This window comes from Arachis duranensis, chromosome 6 (genome assembly GCF_000817695.3).
Source record: "Arachis duranensis cultivar V14167 chromosome 6, aradu.V14167.gnm2.J7QH, whole genome shotgun sequence".
NCBI lineage: Eukaryota > Viridiplantae > Streptophyta > Magnoliopsida > Fabales > Fabaceae > Arachis > Arachis duranensis.
The window spans coordinates 109,970,516-109,995,222 of NC_029777.3; the positions used below are offsets into that span (position 1 = coordinate 109,970,516).

The 24,707-nt window shown below is 36.1% G+C and overlaps 1 protein-coding gene across 1 annotated transcript; it reads right to left on the bottom strand.

Moving 5' to 3' along the window:
- Window positions 1–11,230: 11,230 nt before the first annotated feature.
- Window positions 11,231–12,370, bottom strand: LOC110273087 (uncharacterized). Its single transcript, XM_021125964.1, has one exon. The coding sequence runs from the start codon at window positions 12,368–12,370 to the stop codon at window positions 11,231–11,233; it is 1,140 nt and encodes a 379-aa protein (XP_020981623.1).
- Window positions 12,371–24,707: the final 12,337 nt, after the last annotated feature.

The window sequence follows — 24,707 nt, forward strand, 5'->3', positions numbered from 1 at the left end:
ATATATATATATATATATATATCATAAAACTGGCTAATGAAAGGAATAAATATTGCACCTGAGCACTCTTTCTCGAAAGTGCGACCCCAGAAGATGGTGGAAGGTGAGGATCCCCTTCTCTGTTCCTCCTGGTATTGTAAAATCGTACCTCCTGGGTAGACACAAGAGTTGTGGTTTCGCCCCACTTGCTCCAGGTTGGTTAGTATAGAGGCTCCTCAGGTAGACACAAGAGTTGTGGTCTCGCCGCACTTGTTCCGGATTATTATGAGTTATGTATAAAATTGCAATGACATGATGAGTAAGTAATGAATGACTATGAAATATTAATGAATGATATCTTAGGTACAAGTTTTCCTGGGTAACAGAACCGTGGCTTGCCACCATATGTTCCAGGTTGAATCTCGGTACTCTGTTGACCTTACGCCGTAAGGGTGACCGGGCACGTATAAACTTTCGGGTATGGATATCCCCATTGAGTGATATATGAATGAATGATTAAATGATAAATGAATGTGAAATCTATGCATAGACTCATGGGGATGCGCGACGAGGGACAGTCTAAGGTTTTCGGACTTGTCGGGTTGGCTGGATAACCGACAGAAGAGCCTCATCAGCCATAGGATAGGCATGCATCATATGCATCTTGTTTGTTTGTCTGATGTGCATTATTTGGGATTGCCTAACTGAACATATATCCTGCTAATTGTTATACTTGTTATTTGCACTCTTTGTTTCCTACTTGTGTGTGGATTTGTTTAGTTGTTTGTCTCTACTGTATCATGGATGATGGAGGAACGGAGGAAGGGTAAAATGGGTTGGTGTTAATGTTAGGTTTAAAAGTGAGTAAGTTTAGGAAGGTTTAGATTACCTACCCCTACTAGTGGCTTTTGTTTAGAAATTAAGTTTTACAATTGTATGACAGAGTTCTAGGATTGCCTCTAGCATTCCCAGGACCTTATTTCAGATGCAGGTCGAGAGGCTCCTTGCTAGGCGTCTGGATCTTTGAAGCGGAGTAGTCCCCGATGTATTTTGGGTTTCTAGTTTGTATATGTATGTATATATGTACTAGCTTGCTCTCCAAAAAACTTGATTATTTTGTTCCTCATAGAGGTTATAGGAGAGTTAGGGACTTGTTTTTGTATTTTGGGTGTTTGGGACACTTATGCATATATATGTAAATATTCTCCGGCCAGCCTTGACTTCGCAGGCTGAGTGAGGAGCTAGTTTCTCTGTATTATTGGCACTCTTGTGACTCTTTCACTTATTCCTATCCTTAACTCTTAAGTTTCTTAGCATGCAAGTAATTCTATTCCTTGAGCGTTGCGCTTTTCATTTTGCAATTTTGTTTTACTCGTTTTTCAAGACTCTTAGTATATTATTTTTTCCACTATCTACTTAATATACTAAAATTGGGTTTTCCCCCAACTAATAAAGGTGACGTGTCGATCTCTCGTGAGTCCATTTTCCCTCCAAAATGCATGAAATTTTTCATCTATTCTAAATTATTTTATAAAAAATATCTTTATTATAATTATATTATAATTAATATTTAATGAATAATACATAATTATACTAATTTAGGAACATATCTTTATTATAATTATATCAAATTAATATTTAATATATTATTTAAATCTAACTTTTATATAAAAATAATATTATATATATTTATATATCACTTTTTTAAACTCATTCTTACAAATATATATTGGCATATAATTAATATAGATAACATATATACTTAATAATAATAAATTGTAATAATAAAATTCAAATTATCACCTGGGTAAAGTAACATCTTAAAATTATAATAATTTATCACTGGTAATCGTAAAAATTATAATAGGGTTAAGTAAAATTATTTTTAGCATTAGCATATAATAATTCTACAAGTTATTTTTTTATTACTTTAACCCGTTATAATTCTAACTTCTTATGATATTTATTTCAAACATTTTAAGTTAGTATACCCGTCCAGGATAATATATCTCTACCCCCTTTCTATTTTAATCTGTATATATTAGGTATAATATTCTTATTTATTGTCCGAGATTTCTCTAATCATGATAGAAGATAATGATTCTAATTATGATATGATAAAATTATATAATTTTAACAAATTAATATATGATGCATAATTACTATATATAATAAAAAATTACCTTAATAATAAATAATTTATATATTTATTTTTGTTTTACTAAAATCTATATATAGTGTTTTCCTGTGGTACATGAATCTAAATTTGAGAGTCAACTCATAATTTTATATTTTTTTTACTACTTCATAGAATAAGAATGTATTTTTCGTTTTTTATTGAAGTTGATCCTTTTAAGGTACAATTTATGATTTTTTATAATATTTTTCATATACTCATTCTATTATATTATTCTTTTGATAATTTATTAATTGTTATTGCTCTAAATTATTCTTATCGTCTAATGTTCCAGTTCGATTGTCTTTTGCCACAATCGTTTACAATACATCACATCCATGAAATACCTCATTGAGTTGTCTTCACTGATTCGGGTTCCATCTATATGGATGTAAGCGTTCAAAGAAGGGGCAATAATCTCTACTTTATCGAAGGATGGTTGGATCTACTCACCTATTATGACCAACCTAATGGAATGTAGTTAAAGTTAGCTTTCTTGGGAGGAGCTCAATTTTTTTTTTGAGGAATTGTTTCCACGGAACTTTACGGGGTAAGTTCAAGTTCTATCCCCTCTATGCTTTTTACGTCTGCTCGAGAATCTTCGAAGTGGAGCACATAATGAGATTGAATTCCCTCAATTTAAGTTCAATTTTGCTAAATTCGTGACAAACTCGGATATTCAATTTCAACGATTAGTAATATATTTAAATTTTCTTATTTTAAACTTTTCGTTATTAGAATAATTTTATAACATATTGTGATTTTTTTCAGAAATTATCGGCTTTCTTTTGCATGCATGCAATGCCATTGAGGGAAATAAGGGTTAGTTTGGTTTCTGGGTGTGGCAATTCTATACCTTGCCACATTGCATGGATAGTGGATGATGAAGCTTATTTAACACGAGGATGGTTTGAATTTGCACGAATTCTAAATGTTCAAACTTATGATATTGTTTCAGTTGGTTATTGTTACGAGAATGACTCTATTCTATACGTGACTAAGGACTGGAATAGAATCAATATTGTTTAAGTAATTTGGTTTTAATATTAGTATTTGATTAAATTAGTATTAAAAAATTTTAAATTATTGTCTCAAATTATATATTATGAGTATTTTTTGTGAATGTGCTATTTTTAAATATTTTAATAAAATGAAGTACTGAAAGATATATTTAAGTTTATTTTTATCTTTTATTTTTTTAATTGTATTTTCATTAAATTCGAAAAAAATCTCTACCTAAACATATAGTAAATCATTGTCCTAAACACAATTTCTTTGCAGATAAAAAACAGATTTTATCTAAAAAAAATAATGAAACATACATCTTTTGATGATATATACAAAGTGTAATAAAAATAAAATAAATATTATGACATAATAATATCTTTAATTGCATTATAATTAGCTTATAAATAATGTATGATTATATTATTTTGGAAAAATATTCTTATTATAATTATATCAAATTAATATTTAATATATTATTAAACTAATTATCAATTAATGATATTTTTATTTAATATATTATTAAACTAATTATCAATTACTGTATTATCATTTAACTGAATTAATCTAAATATTTAATGAAGATAAAGGATAAATTTGTGTTTTGAATGTATATTCTTTCTGTATTAATATACGTGCATGTCACCTCCATATTTATTTTTTAGATCAGTCAATTTTCATTAAGCGTAATAAAAACCATAAAAACCAATAAATAATTACTTGAGTTTTTCATTATTCCTATATATAGGCTTTTTTTTATAATACAGTTTATATCTATTTATTTTTATTTTTTATATAAAAATTATATTATATATATTTATATATCACTTTTTTTAACTCACTTTTATAAATATTGGCATATAATTAATATAGATAACATATATATCGAATAAATATTTTTATTGAATTAATTATAACAACTTATACAAGATAATAATATAGGAATAACCTAATTATAGCAAGATTTTCATTAAAATAATTGACTAATAATTTGAATATAATTAATATAGTTAAATTGATATAATCAATGTGATTGAGAGTATATGACAATTATAGCAATTATATCAATTTCAAGCATAATTAATGTGACTTCATAATAATAATTCACGTGACTAATAACCTATTATGCAATAATAATAATAATAATAATTGTTTCGTCCTGGCACTGGGGTGGCCGAGCTTTAGCTACTCCGAGCAAGTGGTCGTCGGAGACGAAGAGCTATACGTCGGCCTGAGTAAAACACCGCGGCGGGAATACCTGCAAAAGATACTCCGATGCTCAAGTCAATAAGGATCTTAGGTAAATCAGTAAAAGTAAAGAGTGGAAGGTTGAGAGTGAGAGAACCTGACCCTTAGCCGATGATATTAGCTCGGCTTTATAGGCATTATTTTACCCGTTTGCTGCGGATCAGTCCGAGTTTATGGGTTAGTTATCATATTCTATTTTTAGTGATCTGCTTTGTTAAGTACATTCCTTATTTGTCGGATAAGTGATACCGAGCTTATCTTGTTAGGTTCCGAGCTTTGCGGGTGGCCGAGGTATGTGGTGACGTATCATAGCCCCCAAGCTTGCCTTGGTTTGGACAGAACGGAGGCGAGCTTGTTCTTCGGAAATGTCTTATACCTCGGCCAAGGATTTGTTTTTGCGTCCGTGCCCTTCAGCCCCAAGCTCGGCTTAGTTCAATGGGTGAATTTGAAACGCTTACAGCATTAAATGCTTGCTTTGTTCTTCGCGCCTTTAATGAGTGATTGATGTGATTAGTGCTACGCTTTTCAAGGTGTCACTGACCGTGTGATTGGTGGAGTTTTGATCGTGGGTGTTTTAAGGGCTCGGATTGGAAGGTAACGTTTCATATGTAACCGCTTCCTCTGCTTTGTAATAAACGGGTTTTCTCTTTTTTATTTTTTATAGTTCTTTTTCTTTTTTTGGAGAAACTGCGATTTGGAGAGGATGAGCAAAAAAGGTGAGTGCTGACTCGTGTTCATGCTCCTTCTTTCTTTATCATTTTGGTTTTCTTTTACTTTGCTGCATGGAAGGGGAAAAGGCTGGTGTTGGTGGGGGTGATCCTTACGGTTGGGTTGACGTCAAGGTTAGGGGTTATACTTCTCAGTTTAGTGACAGGAAGTCGGTTGAAGTTCTGGGTTCTAACGTATGGGTTAGGAGTGGTAGTGGTATTAAGATAGAGATATTGCCTTGTGATTCTGATGATCGTGTCTTTCATCATCGTAGTGACTAGGCTTTTTTCTATATGTATAGTTGCTTGTTTTACTGAACTAGGAGTTAGGCTTCCCTTCACTGAGTTTGAATGTGGCGTTCTGTACTGGTTAAACTGTGCCCCGAGTCAGCTCCATCCCAATTCGTGGGGGTTTGTTAGGGCGTTCGAGATTTTGATGGAGTTTCTTGATTGTCCTCCGTCCCTTAGGCTATTTTTCTCTCTGTTTCAAGCTCAGGGGGTTGGTCATGGGTTGTGGGTTAATCTGAGTAGCTATCCTCGTCGTGCTATCTTCGGTCTTTATAAGTCTTCTTTTAAAGATTTCAAAACCATGTTTGTTAAGGTAAGAAGCGTTCCCGAGGAGTTTTCCTTTTATTTGAATGAGTATCTTGTCGAGAAATTCCCGTTGTCGTGGTGTCCGGAGCCAATGCAAGTTCTGGACGTGGACGATAGGTCGGTTGATGACCAAATTTTAATGGAGTTTTTGTTTGAGAAGTTGGGTCCAAAAGGTCTGTTGTCTGTTTCTGAGTTGTTGAAGTGGGATATCGATAGGCAAGCTATTCTGAGTTATCTAGGTAATGCAGATTTTAACTTTTTTGGATTTATGTTGCCTTTGGTTTATTTTCATGTTTACCTGTTGTTGTATAGGTGAGAAAGCTCCTACTATAACTACTGCTGAACTGAAGCTATTTTTCAACCAATGAAAGAAGGTGGAAAAAGAAAGCTCGGCTACTAATACCGAGAAGGGTCCTGTATGTCAACCTGAACCGACCCCTAAGCCAAAGCGAAAGAGAGGTCATATAAAGGAAAAGATTGATGAGACTTTCTTGGAGAAAGGGGAGTCGTCTCTGGAGCTGCAGAGAGTGGAATCGGCTTATGAATCCTAGAAGAAGTTGCATGGTTATTCGGAGGATGTGCATGCCAGGTCTCTTTGGGGTAAACTGTATCCTTTTTCTGTTATGGCTGACGAGATCTGCTGTTTTCCGAATGATATGAAGATGATTGACAGTGTTGGGCATGTTGGTGTAAGCCGTTTTCTTCAGATGGGTTTTTGGAGTTTGTGTTCTTGATTTCCGTTTATATTTGATGCTGTTTTGATCCTTTTGTTGTTGTTTTAGGTGATTGGGGCTCGTATTGTTGCTATTGGGCGAGCTCAGGAGCTCGCTCTTGAAAGGGATAGTAAAACTGCTATGGATGTTGCCGAGTTGTCCCTTGCTGTGGAAGAAAAATAGAGGGCTATTGTCGAGCTGTCTTCTTCTCTGAGGTCGAGAGAGTCAGAGCTTGCTGAGACAAAGCGTCTTCAGCTTTCTTCTGCTGAGGAGGTGAAGACAGTTAAGGCCGAAAGCGAGCGTTTGGGGTCGAGGATTAAGGAGTTGGAGGCTGAGGTATATGAAGCCTTTGCAGAAGGTTTTGAGCATGCTGTGTCTCAGGTCAGGGTTTTGTTTCCTGAGTCTGATGTGACTAAGCTTGATGGGACCAAGGTTGTTGTTAATGGTCGGCTTGTGGATGACGAGGCTGCTGCTGGAGATGGTAGTGAGGAGTCCAGCATTGGTGACAAGGCAGATTAAGCCCCCCCTTATGTTTTATTTATGTATGTGGTACTTTAGTTTTCAGACTTGGCTTGTATGGATTTTTTGGATAATTCTGAGTATTATTCTCAGTTGTAATGTTTTGGTTTCCGAGTAGTTAGCTCGGCTTTTATGGTGACTGTCTAGCCTTTTATAAGATATGATATATTGGCAAAAGTATACTTATAGTAGTATGTTGTGATGTGATAGCGATTACATGTACGTATTGAGGATGGCTGTCTATTGCCATTTCTTAGATGATCGGGCTGAACAATGGGGAGAGGGGTGACTCTGATATAGAAGGTATGGCGAAGTGGGCCATTTAGGTCTTGTTTGGACAATTTTGATTTTGTTTTGTTTGTTTGTGTTTCTCCGAGTAATATGCTAGGCGTACGAATTTTGGTTTCCGAGTATGAAGCTCGGATTATTTTGAAGTGCGAGTGAAATATATGCTAACTGTAAAAAATAAAAATGTATTTGCTTACAATGTAAATTACATTGGTATGATTATTTGTGGCATCCGGCCTCGTTAAAACCCTCTCTGAGTAAAACCTATATGCTTTTTTGGGAAAAAACCTTCATAGGGGAAAAAGAGTACCATCATTCGCGTATTCATAGCATGTGTCATGATTGGTATTCCCTTAGTGAGGAGACATTCCATGTTCCTGGAAGTTGGTCTCCCTTGAGGGTTTCTAGCTTGTAGGCCCCCTTCCGAGATTTTGGAGAACTCGGAAAGGTCCCTCCCAATTTGCTGCCAATTTGCCAGTGCTAGGGGTTTCCGAGCTTTTTCTGTTCGTCTTAGTACGAGGTCTCCTTCATTGAAGGATCTATGAATCACTCTTTTGTTGTGTCTTCGTTCTATGTACTGTTTTCTGGCTCGTTGCTTTATGGCTGAGATGTTTTTTTCTTCTTCGACAAGATCGAGCTCGGCTGTTCGAGCTTGCAGGTTGTTCGATTGATCATAGAGCTCGGTCCTGAATGTTGGGACGTTGACCTCTACTAGGATGAGTGCTTCTGCGCCATATACCAGCTTGAAAGGAGTTTCTCCTGTGGCAGATTGAATGCTGGTATTGTAACTCCATAGAATTTCTGGAATGAGGTCGGCCCATTCTCCTTTAGCCTCGCCGAGCTTTTTCTTAATCCCTGCAAGATAATTCTGTTAGCTGATTCAACTTGTCCGTTAGTTTGCGGGTGCTCTACTGAGCTGAAGTGATGTTTGATGTTAAAATTTGTTAGAAAGGCAGCGAGCTTATGATCTGTAAATTGTCTCCCGTTATCCGAGATTATCTCTCTTGGGATATCGTATCTGCATATAATATTTTTCCATAAAAAAGATCACACTTTTTTTGCTGTTATGTGCGCCAGTGGTTGTGCTTCTATCCATTTAGAGAAATAGTCTATTGATACTAAGAGGAACTTTACCTGGCCTGGCGCTTTCGGGAAAGGTCCGAGGATATCCAATCCCCACCTATCGAAAGGCCAGCTTACCTCTATGGTATGGAGTTCCTCAGCCGGGTTCTCTGAGAGAGTGGCGTGTTTTTGACAATTATCACATGCCTTGACTTTCGAGATGCAGTCCCTTTTTATCGTCGGCCAATAGTATCCTGTTCGCAGAATCTTTGCTGCTAATGCTCGGCCGCCGATGTGGTTGCCATAGACCCCTTCGTGCGTTTCTGCCATGACATCGTCGGCCTCCTCCTTGCTAATGCATTTGAGGAGCGGTTGGGAATGTCCTCGTCTGTACAGGGTATTTTCGTTCTTCGAAAAAGCGGCAGGTTCGGCTCATCATCTGATATAGCTCCTGTGTTGATGTAGTTGAGGAAAGGTGTTCTCCAATCTGGTACCTGCATGATGCTTAAGATTGTGTCGTGCTCAAAGCTCGGCTTGTTGACTGTTAGTTGTGACAGGGCCGGCGTGTTTTCCATTTGCCTTGTTGTAGCTAACTTGGATAACACGTCGGCTTTGGTATTTTGTTCTCGGTTTACATGAATAATATAAAAATTTACTGAACTTTGAGATGAGATCCTTTGTTATGAGCCAATATTTCTCTAACATAGGATCTTTTACCTGGAATTCGCCCTTTACTTGGTCCACAACTAATGAAGAGTCACAGTAAACTATTATTCGAGGTATTTTCAGTTCTTGGGCGAGCTTTAAGTCCAGCGAGTAAAGCCTCATATTCCGCCTGATTATTGCTTGCGCTGAAGCGGAATTGCAGTGCTTGTTCGGCTATTACTTTGTCTCCTACATTCAGCAATATCCCTGCTCCACTTCCTTCTTTGTTTGACGCTCCGTCCACATGTATGCTCCACTTGATCTCCGTGTTCTACGTGTCATTAGTCATTTCTGATATAAAGTCGGCTAGCACATGTGATTTCAGTGTCTTCCTTGACTCATACTGGTTAATATCTGTCTTAACGGTTGGTCTATTCGTACTATGATTGTGTGGCTCTGGAAGTAATGTCGCAACCTTCTTGCTGTGGTAATTAATGCTAGTGTCAGCTGTTCTATCTTCGGGTACCTTGTTTCTGTTGGTTGTATACCCTGCTGATGAAGTATACTGGGTTTTGCTTTCTCCCTGTTTCTGTTACTAGTACCGAGCTTAAAGCATGGTTAGATACTGATAAGTATAAACACGATGGTTTACCTGCCTCAGGTCTCCGAAGGATTGGTGGTGATGTTAATAGCTGTTTGAGCTTTGTAAAAGAGTTTTCACATTCATCTGTCCATGCGAATTTTTTGCCTTTAGAGAATGTCTGGAAAAAATGGTAAGATCGGTTTGCCACTGCGGGTAGGAAACATGACAGGGCGGCTATTCTCCCTGCTAGTTGCTGAACTTCTTTTACTATTTTTGGGCTTGTCATGTTTAGCACTGCATTGCATTTCTCTGGGTTGGCTTCGATGCCTTGCGATGTTAACATGAAGCCGAGAAATATCCCTCCTTGGACTCCAAAAGCACATTTGTCCGGGTTTAACCTCATGTTATATGCTCGGAGTTGGTTGAAAATTTCTACCAAGTCATCACAGTGTGACCCCTGCATAGGTGTTTTTGCCACCATATCGTCTACATAGACCTCCACATTGTGGCCTATCTGCTGTTGGAATACTTTGTCCATTAGCCTTTGATATGTCGCACCTGCATTCTTTAAGCCAAAGGGCATTACCTTGTAACAAAAGTTTCCATGTTCTGTTATAAAAGCTATTTTGCTTTGGTCTTCTGGGTGCATTAGAATCTGGTTATAACCAGAGTATGCATCCATGAAACTCAAAGCTTTGAAACCAGAGGCGTTATCAACTAATTTATCAATGCAAGGTAATGGATATGCATCTTTAGGGCAAGCTTTGTTTAAGTTTGTAAAGTCGACGCACATGCGCCATTTACCTGAATTCTTCCTTACCATTACCACGTTGGACAACCATGTGGTGAAGCGAATTTCTCTGATGAAATCTGCGTTGAGGAGCTTCTTGGTTTCTTCGAGTGCTGCTTGTTTTTTCTCCTCTCCGAGGTTCCTTTTCTTCTGTGCTACTGGTCGGACTGTTTTATCAATTGCTAACTTATGGCAGATGACTTCTGGGCTTATTCCGGGCATGTCATCTAGTGTCCACGCGAAAAGATCGGCGTTCTTCCGCAGTATGTGTATAAGTCTTGCTCAGTCTTCCCCTTCTAATGCTTCTCCGATATAGGTGTATTGCTTTTCATCTGCTGTTAAGGTTAATTGGTGAAGGTTGTCCATTGGCCGAGGTCTTCTCTCGGGTCGAGGTCGGCTAACATTGTAGCTTCAGCCGAGCTATGTATGGCTTGGACTTGGGGACGAGCTGTTTCCTTTGTATGTGCTTGCTTTAGACAGGCATTGTAGCACTGCCGAGCTTCGTGGTGATCAGCGTACACTGTAGCAATCCTGTTTTCCTGTACTGGAAACTTGACACACAGGTCTAATGTGGACACCACCGCTTTGAATATATTTAAGGCGGGCCTCCCAATTATAATATTATAAGGGTTATAACAGTCTACTATTAAATACTGAATATCAAGTGACTTAGACATAGGGATCTCTCCCATTGTAGTCCTCAGCCATATGTGTCCCATGATAGGGACTCTTTCTCCGGAGAACCCAATTAGCTCTCCCGAGGAGGGTTGTATAAGTTTTTCTGATAATTGTATCTTTTTAAATGTAGAATAAAATAAAACATCAGCGCTACTACCTGGGTCCAGCAGTGTTTTCCTTACCAACAGCTCTCCGACCTGAATGGAAATTACTACAGGATCGTCTAGGTTAGGGCTTGCTGACCTAAAGTCTGCTTGGTTGAAGGATATCGTGACGTCTGGGTCCTTGTCCTTCTTTGGCAGTAGGGTAGCTTCGCTTTCTGGCCGAGCTCGTTTCACCTCCACCTGCAAACCCTTCTGATATGTGGCTAATGATTCCCCTTGGTGGATCAGTTGTCTGTTCTTTTTTGTCTGTCACTGTTTGTTTGCTCTCCTCCCTGTCTGAGTTTGTTCTTCTGGCGTTCCGGATTTCAACATATTTGTCTAGAAGCCCTTGACGCGCCAGTCTCTCTAGGAGGTCTTTTGCGACGATGCAATCGTCGGTGGTGTGGCCGAACTTCTGGTGTAAGGCGCAATGCTTGCTCCTGTCCACGAACCTTTGATCCTGGTAGTTCCCTGCTCGGGCTGGCGACTTCACGATTTTGGCGTTGAGAATTTCCTTGATGATGTTCTCTCTCTTTGTATTGAACCTGGTATATGTGTTGTATTTTGGTGTGAGTTTGAAAGGCTTCTTTGTGTCCTTGTTTCCTGGTGATCTAAAAGCTTTTTCTTCATCTCTCCGATGTGGTTGTTTGTACGATTTTTGGTCCTCACGGAGCTCTTCTATCTCTATTTGGCCTGCAGCTCTTTCTTGGAACTCCTCTAACGTTTTTAGTTTTGTTATCGCTATGGTCTCCCGAAACTTGCCAGGTCTGAGACCAGCTTTAAGGGCATGCAAGTGGACAGTTGGGTCCAAGTCTTGGATCTCCATCGTGGCCTCGACGAACCTGGTCATGTAGTCTTTTAAGCTCTCATGCTGGCCTTGCTTGATGGTGCCGAGGTAATCCGATCCGTGTACATATATTCTTGAAGCAGCGAAGTAATCAATGAACGACCTTGCCAGGTCCTCGAAGGAGGAGATTGAACCTGCAGACAACTTAGAGAACCAGAGTAGCGCAGCACCATCGAGACAAGTGGGGAACGCTAGGCAGAGGACGGGCTCATTGTTGGGGCCGTTGAAGAACATCATGGATTGGAACTTCTTCACGTGAGCTCGGGGATCTCTGAACCCCTTGTAGGGTTCAAGTGCGGAGGGCAGTGCAAAATTTTTCGGAATCTGATACTTTGTGATCTCCTCGGATAAGGGGTTATCGAGGGTGAGCTTCTCCTTCGGGGGGGGTAACATTCAAGGGGTCTGTGTTACCCTGAGCCGAGCTTTTCGAGCTCTCGCCATTGTTCTATGTAGATAGCTCGGCTATTCTCCGTACTTCTGCTTGAAGTTCGGCGATTTGGGCCAGAAGCTCAGCTTGTGTGGGTTGTGAATTTTCTTTGTCAGCCATATTCGAGGACTGGGAATCCTGCAAAATAGAGTAGAAGACTGGACAGAGGAAAAAATGGGGTTAGGTGTATCCCGGAGACCCATGGTGGGTGCCAAGTGTTTCGTCCTGGCACTGGGGTGGCCGAGCTTTAGCTACTCCGAGCAAGTGGTCGTCGGAGACGAAGAGCTATACGTCGGCCTGAGTAAAACATCGCGGTGGGAATACCTGCAAAAGATACTCCGACGCTCAAGTCAATAAGGATCTTAGGTAAATCAGTAAAAGTAAAGAGTGGAAGGTTGAGAGTGAGAGAACCTGACCCTTAGCCGAGGATATTAGCTCGGCTTTATAGGCGTTATTCTGCCCGTTTACTGTGGATCAGTCCGAGTTTATGGGTCAGTTATCATATTCTGTTTTTAGTGATCTGCTTTGTTTAAGCACGTTCCTTATTTGTCGGATAAGTGATACCGACCTTATCTTGTTAGGTTCCGAGCTTTGCGGGTGGCCGAGGTATGTGGTGACGTATCAATAATAATAATAATAATAATAATAATAATAATAATAATAATAATAATAATAATAGTTTCGACTTCATATAATTGATATAATTGATATAGTTCTAATCAGTATATAATAATAATAATATTATTATATGGACATAAGATTAATTAGTTAACTAATTGAATTTAGATTATGGAGTTTTATTTCTCAATCAAATTTTTAATCATTAGTGATTTTATTTTTTACATTTACAGTAAATTTTGACTATAAAAAGAAAAAAAATAGTTTTGATTGTTTCCTATTTTATTTGTTTAGAGTCATAATTAAAATTGATAAAATTATAGTAAGTCTTTATAATCTATCTACTTAATATACTAAAATTGGGTTTTCTCCCAACTAATGGATGTGAGGTGTCGATTCCTCGTGAATCCATTTTTTCGCCAAAATGAATGCACTATTTTCTCTTTTAAGTTTATTTTATAAAAATATCTTTACTATAATTAGCATTTAAGTAATAATGCATAATTATACTAATTTAGAAAAATATTGTTATTATAGTTATATAAAATTAATATTTAATGCATTATTAAACTACTTATCAATTATCAATTAAAAATATTTTTAATCATTTTAATAATAATAATAATAATAATAATAATAATAATAATATGATAATGGCACCAGTTATTAATAACCAATTTATATTTCTCTAAATAAATTTATTTTAGAAAAATATCTTTATTATAATTATATTACAATTAGTATTTAATGAATAATGCATAATTATACTAATTTAAGAAAATATTTTTATTATAATTATAATTACCTCCTCCACCACCACCACCACCATGGATAATGGAATCATAAGAATTCATAACCAAAACCCACCACCACCACCCCCACCCACTGCTACTCCATCACCATCTGCATCACACCAACCAAAACTCAGAAAATCAACATCATCATTGTCATCCTCATCAGAACTCAGAACTCAGATCTAGAACTCAAATTTAGAAAAACAACCCCAGAATCATCATCATCAGAACCCATAACTCAGAATCCAGAATTCAAACTCAGAAAAACAAACCCAAAACTCAAACTCAAAAAACAAGAACCTAAAACTCAGAAAAACAAATCCAAAACTCAAACTCAAGCAAACCCAGAAGAAGCAGAAGATGAAGAAGAAACAGAGATTGAAGCAAGAAGCATAAGCTGCGAGGCGGCGAAGAGCAGTGGCGAGGCGGCGAAGAGCAGCGGCGACGGTGGCGCTGGCTTCCCTCAGTGGCGAGGCGGCAAGAAGCAGCAGCACGAGTCCTTCTCCCTCTTCGCGTCTCTCTCTGTCCGATCTCTCTCCTCTGGCATGCATGGCTGGCGCGACGGTGAGGGCTGGGCACAGCTGGCGGTGTTCCCTTCTCCCCTGTTCCCTCCCATGTTTTTTTTAATTTTATAATTTTTTTTATTAATAAGGGTAATTTAGCAATAAAGTAAAAAATTTATTAAAAAAGGACGATTTTAATACGAAAAAAAACGTTAAGGACGATTCTAAATCAAAAATTAGAAGAGGACGGTTTCGATTCTGGCAAAAAACTTTTGGGACCAAAACCATACTTAACCCTAAAATTAGCATTTAATGCATTATTAAATTAATTACTACTCAAAAATATTTTTAATCACTTTAATTATATTTATTTTAATTATATTGATACAATTCTAATTCTTATTCATTATCCAATGATTTTATTAATGACAAGTTGTTACATTATTGGTGATCCATTTATAATAATAATAATATGATATGATAATGATATGAAGTTGGCTTCGATTACTCTATTCATGATAAAAAAAAACAATGATTCTAATCATGAATTTTAATTTTTATGTTTTATTTTTTACTCATATTTTTATTCATTAGTTATTTTATTTTTTATATTTACAGTAAATATTGAATATAAAAAAATAATATTGATTGTTATCTATTTTATTTATTTAGAGTCATAATTAAATTTGATATAATTGTAACAAGTATCTATAACTTTAAATTGTATAATACAATAAAAAAGAACGTAGCAGTTTATTTATATCTGCTTCCTACAGAGCAACAATATTATATATATTTATATATCTTTTTTTTAGTTCTTTCCTAAAATATTGGCACATAATTAATGTAGATAATGTATATATTGAGTAAGTATCTCCATTGAATTAATCATAAATGTTAATAAAAGATAATGGCATAATTTTTACCTAATTGTAGCAAGTATCTCCATTAAAAATATTGACTAATTATTACCGTGTACAATGAGTGTGTGTGTATATATATATATATATAAGGAGTAATAATGAATTGTAATAATTATTTATTATCTAGAAAATTCGTACCACAGACATAGTTCTTTTTCTATTTATTATTTTTCATACCTAATGGCCTACGATTCTATCAACAGTATTACCTATGGTAGATTATGTAATGAAAAAATTTGGAAAATAAAGGCAAGAGTAATGAGTAAAGATGATCTACAAGTGCTGTTGCAAGATTACAGACACTTGGAAGATAACTATACAATGAATGTGGTATATAGAGAAGTTTTTGAGAGCTTATAATGAAAAGGTAATAACGAAATCTCTTAATTAAATTTATTAATTTATTAAAATTTATTACTATCAATTTAAAAAATTGACAAATTCTAGGTGCTAATGGGTAATGCATTCTTTTTGTACATTTATGACTTGAGAATATTAGAATTATCATAAAAATCGGTATTATGTTATTCTCTTGATAAACAATTTTATAATTATGTTAATCATATAATTTTGTATACTAACATTGGTATAATATTGCTTCAGGTATATATTTTGCAGGTATCAAAGGATAGTATTGAGTTGTTATTTAGTGGGTTTAAATTATTTATTGGAGAACTTTTTGCATTAGGATTCTCTAATAATTTGTTATTCATTTTCAACTAATTTTAATATGTTCTTACACATATAACAATTTGTTGTGAATTTAGGTATTATTAGATTATTTATGGTCACATTCAATATATAACAATTTAGGTATTACTAGATTGATTGAAAATTAAAGTAGATTAGTAAAATCGGTTAATAACTATTTTAGAGTTAATATAATTAACACTAAATCAAAAACAAACAAACAATGCATAACTCATTATTTTTTTTATTAGTCAAATTATTATAAATCAAATTAATCTTAACAAAACAACTTAAAATTATAATTTCAGTTTTATCACGTGCATAGCACGGGTAATTATACTTATATATATATATACATACTGATTAGAGGTCCGTAACACCACACTATCTCTATTCTACGACTTAAGCGTAAAACTCTGTATAACAGGATGTTACAAATGTAATTTTGGATAACATCATTCAAATAATATTCATTTGTTCAGAATAACTTTTGACCAAAAAAAATCAAAATACAAACTATATTAACATTCTAATTTTAATAAAAATTAATTTTATAAAAATATGTTTATTTTGTAGAATTAATTTTAATTAAAATTAGATTGATGTCAATGTAATTTGTGTTTGAATATTTTTATGTCAATTTATTAAAAATAATATTAATATTATTTCAAAAATATAAACTTATATATAAAGTGTTCAAATTTTACTATATTTTAAATTTTAAACTAACAGTTGAAAAGCCATTGTCATATTATTAAGAAGCATCTAAATAATAAAAGTAAGTTAAGATAAAGACAATTTTAATTTTGTCTAGTTTATTTAATAATAAAAGTAAGTTTGAAAATTTGCTTTAGCCTAGCGTAGAGTAGAAAAAAAAATTGGATTAAAAAATATAACACTTATTTTAAATCATTTAAAAAATCAAAACTCAAAAGTATTTTGATGAATGAAACTGTTAATCAACCAGACACTTATAATTGGCATTGAATTTGATGGTTCCAGAACGTTCGGACTATTAAATGGTCCCATAACAAAACATATTTTTTAAGTTTTTTTAACAACTGCTAAATAGTTCTTTTCTAATTTTAATTATAAATTAATTTCATATATTTTATTTAATTATAAAAACTATTTTTTATTTTATAAATTATTATTTTATCATTCATCTATTATGTTTATTAACAATCAAAATAAAAAACAATAACAAATTAGATCTTCCGTTAATCGTAATAAATTTTTTGGCCATTCAAATCGATTAAAAATTTATATTTGATCCGTGACGTTCGTCTCATGTTTATTTGAAAATCAATTGATTGGATTATCAAAACAATCGATTGAATTTCAGGTTTCCCATAACTCAATCAATTGGACTACAGGTTATCACAAAACAATTGATTGAAAATTGCAAGGCAGCATGGTTTTCGCAAAAATCAATCGATTGAACGATAACTAAAATGTTGGTTTTTTAAAATTCAATCGATTTCTTATACTACCCAACCGATTGAATGCTCCAAAGCAACTTGAGGTCTCACAATTCAAGCAATTGGTTGTGTTACCCAATCGATTGAAGTCATCAAAGCAATATGGATTTGCCCAATTCAATCGATTAGTTGTGTTACCCAATCGATTGAATTGTGTACTACGCCGTTTTCAATTTTCTTATCGTTTTTATAAATTATTATCTTATTATTCATCTATCTTAACTTTAAAATCCTATCTTCAATTTTTAAGACTTTATTTTGATTTAGATACTCTAATCTTATCTTTTCTTTAATATTAACATTATAAATTGGTTTCAATCCCACTATTAGAATCGTGTATCAATCTCTTTATGTATCATGAGAGAGTGGTGCAGGCATATGACTCGATGCCTGAGTAGCTATAATGTCTCTTGACTTACCCTTTTTTAAAATCATGTATTGGCTGGTAATGAATGTTATTATTTTTTACAAGGAATTCGTTGCTTGAAATGTTCCTCCTTTTTGAGAAATTCATATCAAACACCCCAACTGGAAATACCGGTGGTGCAGGGGATATCGGCGGTGCAGGAGATATTCAATATTCTCCTGTTTTAACTGCTTTTTATGTCTGCTCAAATGTTTTGTATTGAAATCCAATTATCATTCTGTGCTCTTCATCGTGCAGAATGGCGAATTGCCAAGTAACGCTGGTGTCATCCTCGGAGCTGTGAAACAGATGTTCGATATATTGGAGGCTCAGAATGCAGAGCACAACATGAAAGTAATACTATTAGAGCTTTACAATGAGAAAATAACAGATCGTGTGCCTCCTAAGAAAACTGTAAAATCTGAAGATGATAAGTCTAAAACCGAATCTCGTTACCATTTTACTTCATTGTGAGAAAGGTGTTCTCCTGCACAGTTGGTGTGATGGAGGGCACTGCAAATGTAGTGGTTTATCACAACGGTGAGGTTATACGAAATACATATGAGAGGGTGAGTTTTGCGTTTGAGAATACATTTTTGTTTGTGGTTCCGTGTACTATAACATTCGCGGAACTACAGTATGGGCTCTGTCAGAGCATAGAGACTGATGGTTTAAAGAGGGTGAGCAACATTCTGTACAGGAGTCTAGTTGTTGTATTTGGCGGTCTGATACAGTTTGAGGTTATGTCGATCGTTGACGAAACAAGTATTCAGCGGATGTTTCATATTCACCAACAAACTTAGGTGCAACACCCAAGTATTGAGTTGTATGTTGAGTTTGGATATATAGTTGCGGATGAGGTTCAACATGACCTAGATGTGCTAGATGATAGAGCTGAAGCGTATGAAGGAATGAACAATGATAGCGACGAGGAGTTGGAAGCTACATACGAAGCCGGTGACGAGGACAAGGATGGCTTTTTTTTTTGGTTTGGCGCGCCGGGGGGGTGGATGTAGTCGCGAAAACTTAAGTGGTTCCACCTGCAGTTAGTCAACCGATGGGCGTTCCACCTTTTATACGTAGCTTGGATCTTGATGCCATACATGCACTGGAGTTCCCGGAATATGCGAACATCAGTACGTGAGTAGTGGTCAGTATGTTTGCTTGTTTTTCGTTTCACGGATTGATCTTGAGGATGAAGAGTTCAGAATCGGAATGGAATACGGTTCTAGAAATCAGTCATTGCGACAATTCGGAGTTACACTATCTTCAGAGGAGTCAATTATGTTTATAAATCCGAGTTATAGACATTCTATGCAAAGTGCAAGAGTTATAGACGTGGGTGCGACTGGCTTATTCGAGCCAGCTTGATACAGAAGAAAGCTTGTTGGGAGATTCAGAGATACAACAGAAGACATACGTGTTCTATAGGAACGATCTTTCAGGATCACTCTAAGTTAGACTCGGATACGATTGCCGAGGCTATGAAGCTGTTGGTTGAGTCTGACCCATCCATAAAGGTGAAATCTATGATTGCGAAAGTCCAGGTAAGATTCGACTACAGTATTAGTTACCGAAAGGCTTGGTTGGCAAAGCAAAATTCGATAGCAAAAGTTTTCGGTGGATGGGAAGAATCTTACCAAGCTTTGCCGTTGTGGTTCTCGGCAATGGTTCAAAAGATGCTTGCTTCACAAGTCCAAATGGAAACACGACTCCTGTATAATGGGAGTCAGGAGGTAGACGGCATTAGGATACTTCATCGGGTATTTTGGAGTTTTAATCCTGGCATAAGAACTTTCAAATATTGCAAGCCACTGGTTCAGGTTGACGGCACCCACCTATACAGAAAATATAAAGGTTGCCTTTTGGTTGCAGTTGCGCAAGATGGAAATCAAAACATTGTGCCGATTGCTTTGGCATTGTGGAGGGTGAGACTGCTGATGCGTGACACTTTTATCTCAGTAATTTATGAACGTATGTGGTAAGAAGAGATGGCGTGGATATAATCTCGGATCGTCATGAGTTAATTCGACACGCAGTAAATCGCAGCGGAGATGATTGGAAATCTCCAAGAGCATGGTGGATGTTTTGTATTCGGCACATTGGCAGCAACTTCTTAAGGCAATTCAAGGTCCCGTATTTGCAAAAGCTTGTGGTCAACATTGGGTATTCAAGGACAATGGATGAATATAACGTCAACTACAAGAGGTTGCAAAAACGAGGTGAGGCATATGTTCGTTGGTTCGACAACATTGAACGTCCTCATAGTTATTGGCATTTGACGAGTGACATCGATAGGGTCACATGACGACAAACCTTGTCGAGTGCATTAATTCAGTATTGAAGGGTGTCCGAAATATTCCGATTGAGGGGCTCGTCCGAGCAACATGTTATTGGTTGAACGAGTTATTTACGCGAAAGAGTATTGAGGCTCACCAGCATAAGCGCGCTGGATTTACTTACTCTGAGTTTGCCACGCAGCGCATAGAGGCAGATATGCAGCGTGCAGGAAACATCGTTGTGAACCAGTTCGATAGAAGAAACGAGGTGTTTGGGGTGCGCGAAATGCCTAGTGGAAGAGTGTTAGTTGTTGATCTTGCGCGACGGAGGTGCGACTGTGGGCATTTTCAGTTGGAGCGACTTCCATGTCGCCATTCCTGAACTCTTTGGTAAGATTCTCTGAAATTCTTCTTCGCCATCTCTGCAAAACCGTTAAAATAACGAAAGATCCAGCATACAAGTCTAGAAAACAGTATAAGACAACTCGGGTAGCAATCAAATCTAACAAAAACAAAAATATAAGGCTACCTAGTTAAGCCTGTACAAAGGTCGGAGACCCCAATAGGAACTTCCTAGTATCTAATAAGGGGCTCTCCCCCAGGCTTCTCAGAAAAACCCCACGATGACCGTTTCGACCTCGTCCAAGTCTTCGAAACTATATTTCTCCACGGGAAAGGCTTGTAACCAGTACAGGGAAAAGCGAGGAGCAGAATTTTGGTTCAGAAAAAAGGGGTGGTGACCCTCAACAGCTTGAACTTTAAAAAAGAAGTTTTTAAAATCATGGAAGGATTCATCGAAAAGAGTAAAAACTCTCCGATCTTATATGGCACGGAAAGACACCCACTGCTGTTTGTTATTTTGCCCACTAAAGGGCTTGGTCATGTGGAAAAGAAAAAAGAAGATCTTTAAAGAGGTCGAAAAATCTAGTGCATGGCTAATAAATTGATAAATTTTCAAAAAGGCCCAAGAATTGGGGTGAAGTTGGGTAGGGGCGACGCAACAATGAGACAAAATGGCTATTTCAAAGTCGGAGAAAGGAAGAAAAACACCCAAACGGGTGAAAAAGCTTTCGTACATAAAGAAAAAATGAGGGTACTCATCAGAAACCCTCCCAAAGCAAACCCGGTCTTCTGGATTCGGGACAACCAGTTCGTATTTCGGCTCATCCTCATCCAGAGCACAAATTCTGTGATGAATGCGCAAGTCGGTCAAATAGTCAGTATCTACCAAGGGACTTTCCCCGAGAACGGTGTCATCAACCCACAATGAAAGAGGCTCTAGGGAAGACATCTTTTCTCTAAAAAGGGGTGACGAATCCTACAAAGAAAAAAGGAAAAAGAATAAAAAATAGGATCTCTAAAAGACCTAAGGCAAGTTTCTCAGACAAACAGACCATTAGGCCTACAATCAATGCCCCTCTAAACAAGAAATATGTAAGTAAAAACACTTGTAAAGAAGAAGAAGGGAAAAAAAACTAACCTTTCACTTGCAAAAGAAGGAAGAAGCAACGAACAAGCCAAAGCGCTCAGAGAAGGAGGAAATTTTTTCTATCTTTCGAACTGAGGATGCAAGCAAGAAATTTTCATAAACGAAACAAGAAAAGAGAGGGAAAATATTTATAAACACGATAGGGGCACAATGATAAAACAACGCAATCATTTAAGAGATGCGCCGTTACCAATGTAACTGCTCCCCGCATGTAAATGCTAAAACCTCTGAAGAGATGCGACGTTTGATTAGACACGACGGTTTGAAAAATTTAAATCATGTCGGTTCCTAAAAATCACGTCGGTCCCTCAACACGTCGGCTAAAGTCCCGAGACATATACTCGAGCCCAACTCATAAAGAATTTGGACTCGAATAGGGGCACTATTCATACCCTGGCCCAACACTAAGGCTCAGGACAAAATAAGATAAAGAGGTCCAATCCATAGATTGGCCTTCCCTCACAACCGACCTCTATTCAAGAGGTCGGACTCGACGCAAGCTCCACCACAAGGAAGTCGGGAACGAGATTAGCTGTCATATAACGCTTATTCAAATAAGTAATTGCCTCTAAAATCTCTCAACCCACTTCCAGGAGTCAAATCTTAACATCCCTAAGATAAAGGGACGGTTACCCTCCTTAAAAGGTGGAACTACTCTAACGGTGGTTATGAGTTCACCATTATATATACACTGACACCCCTCACCCTCAGGTATCACTAAGTACCCATACTCTCTAAACTTGCTTAGACCCTTGCTGATTTAGGCATCGGAGTGTCTTTGCAGGTACCACCTCGCATTCTTTTGTGCATACATAAGTCGGACGAAGGCTCTTGGCCGGGAACCGAGTCAAAGACCTCCTCATTCACGCGATTGGGCCAACCTTACAAGTTCAGCCCACTAATCTCCGATTACCCATCGTAACAGTATTATTTCTATTTTTTATAAACTATAAAACATTATTATTCGTTATTATACTTTATCTCTTCTATTTTTTGTCTTTTATTCCTATTTGTTTAAGTTTTAATAAAATTTTATTATAAATTTTATCCTTTTTTTATCCATGTAAGTTAATTTATTATAACCATTCACATATTGAATCTTCTCAATTTTTGATTTATATTTCTTAGGTACTAAATTTTATTTCTAATTTAAAAAATTAAATAATAAAATAACATCGATAAAAGTTATGTATTTTTTTTTAAAGTTATGTATTTCTGATTTAGGCATCGGAGTGTCTTTGCAGGTACCACCTCGCATTCTTTTGTGCATACATAAGTCGGACGAAGGCTCTTGGCCGGGAACCGAGTCAAAGACCTCCTCATTCACGCGATTGGGCCAACCTTACGAGTTCAGCCCACTAATCTCCGATTACCCATCGTAACAGTATTATTTCTATTTTTTATAAACTATAAAACATTATTATTCGTTATTATACTTTATCTCTTCTATTTTTTGTCTTTTATTCCTATTTGTTTAAGTTTTAATAAAATTTTATTATAAATTTTATCCTTTTTTTATCCATGTAAGTTAATTTATTATAACCATTCACATATTGAATCTTCTCAATTTTTGATTTATATTTCTTAGGTACTAAATTTTATTTCTAATTTAAAAAATTAAATAATAAAATAACATCGATAAAAGTTATGTATTTTGTATATTATTTTGTAGAGAGCATGTGCTGATTGTAATACAACAACAACAACAACGAAGCCTTGCCCCACTAAGTGGGGTCGGCTACATGAATCAAACGACGTCATTGTACTCTGTCATGTATCATGTCTACAGAGAGACCATTTACATGTAGATCTCGTTTGACCACCTCATGGATGGTCTTCTTAGGTCTTCCTCTGCCTTTCGTTCCTTGTCCATCTTCCATCCCATCCTCCCTTCTTCTCACATGTCCAAACCACCTAAGACAGCGATTCAACCATCTTTTCCACAATGGGTGCTACTCCAACTCTCTCCATTATATATTCATTCATTATTTTATCCAATCACGTATGACCACTCATTCATCTCAACATCTTCATCTCTGCCACACTTAGCTTATGTTCGTGCTCCCCTTTAGCCGCCCAACACTCCATACCATAAAACATAGCCGGTCTTATAGCAGTGCGATAGAATTTACCTATAAGTTTTAAAGGCACTTTTTGTCGCATATAAAACCAGATGCACTCCGCCATTTTGACCACCCTGCATGGATCCTATGATTTACATCCTGTTCAATCTCTCCATTATCCTGTATGATGCACCCAAGATACTTAAAACTTTGAACTTTTCGTAGGATATTTTCTCCAATTTTCACCTCTATATTAGGGTTTTCTCTTCTCGGACTGAATTTACATTCCATATATTCTGTCTTGCTACGGCTTATGCGCAGATCATACACTTCTAAAGCTTCTCTCCATAACTTCAATTTTTTATTTAGGTCTTCCCTTGACTCTCCCATAAGGACGATATCATCGGCAAAAAGCATGCACCATGACGCAGGTTCTTGGATGTGCTCTGAGTACTTCCAAGACTAATGTAAAAAGGTATAGACTTAAAGATGATCCCTGGTGTAATCTTATACCAATAGAAAATTCTTCTGTCACACCACCTTGAGTCTTCAATTAATAAAATTATTAAGCGATATTTTTAAAATAAGTTAATTCGCAATGATTCCGGATAAGTCTATACCTAACGCGTAATTAGTTAAAACCTCTTGTTGACTAGAAAATAATTAAAAAGAAATTCTCTTTGTAATAGTACCGTAATAAATCAGCTAGAGGAGATATTAATAAGAAAAAAATATTAGACAAAATATATGTTGTAATCTTGAAATTTTTGAAATTCTTTTTAAAATTTTAATTTTAATTTATTTTATTTTATTGTTGTATCTTAACATTTCAAATAAATAAATTTTAATTATCTTTTGAGATTGTTTTTTGACAATCAGCATTTGTCAAAATTATTTTACTAATTTTATCCTCAATAACTCATCTGCACAATGACCATCACCGTCACCATCTCAACACAACTCAACAACAGATTTAACAAAAAGAGTGGGGAATAGTTATCTTTTGTTTAAAAAATTTTCAGAAAAAAAAAATATCATGTAAATTTTTTGCTATCAT

Coding starts and splice junctions, on each gene's coding strand:
- LOC110273087 (XM_021125964.1), bottom strand. CDS start 12,370: ATGTTACCCCCCCCGAAGGAGAAGCTCACCCTCGATAACCCCTTATCC.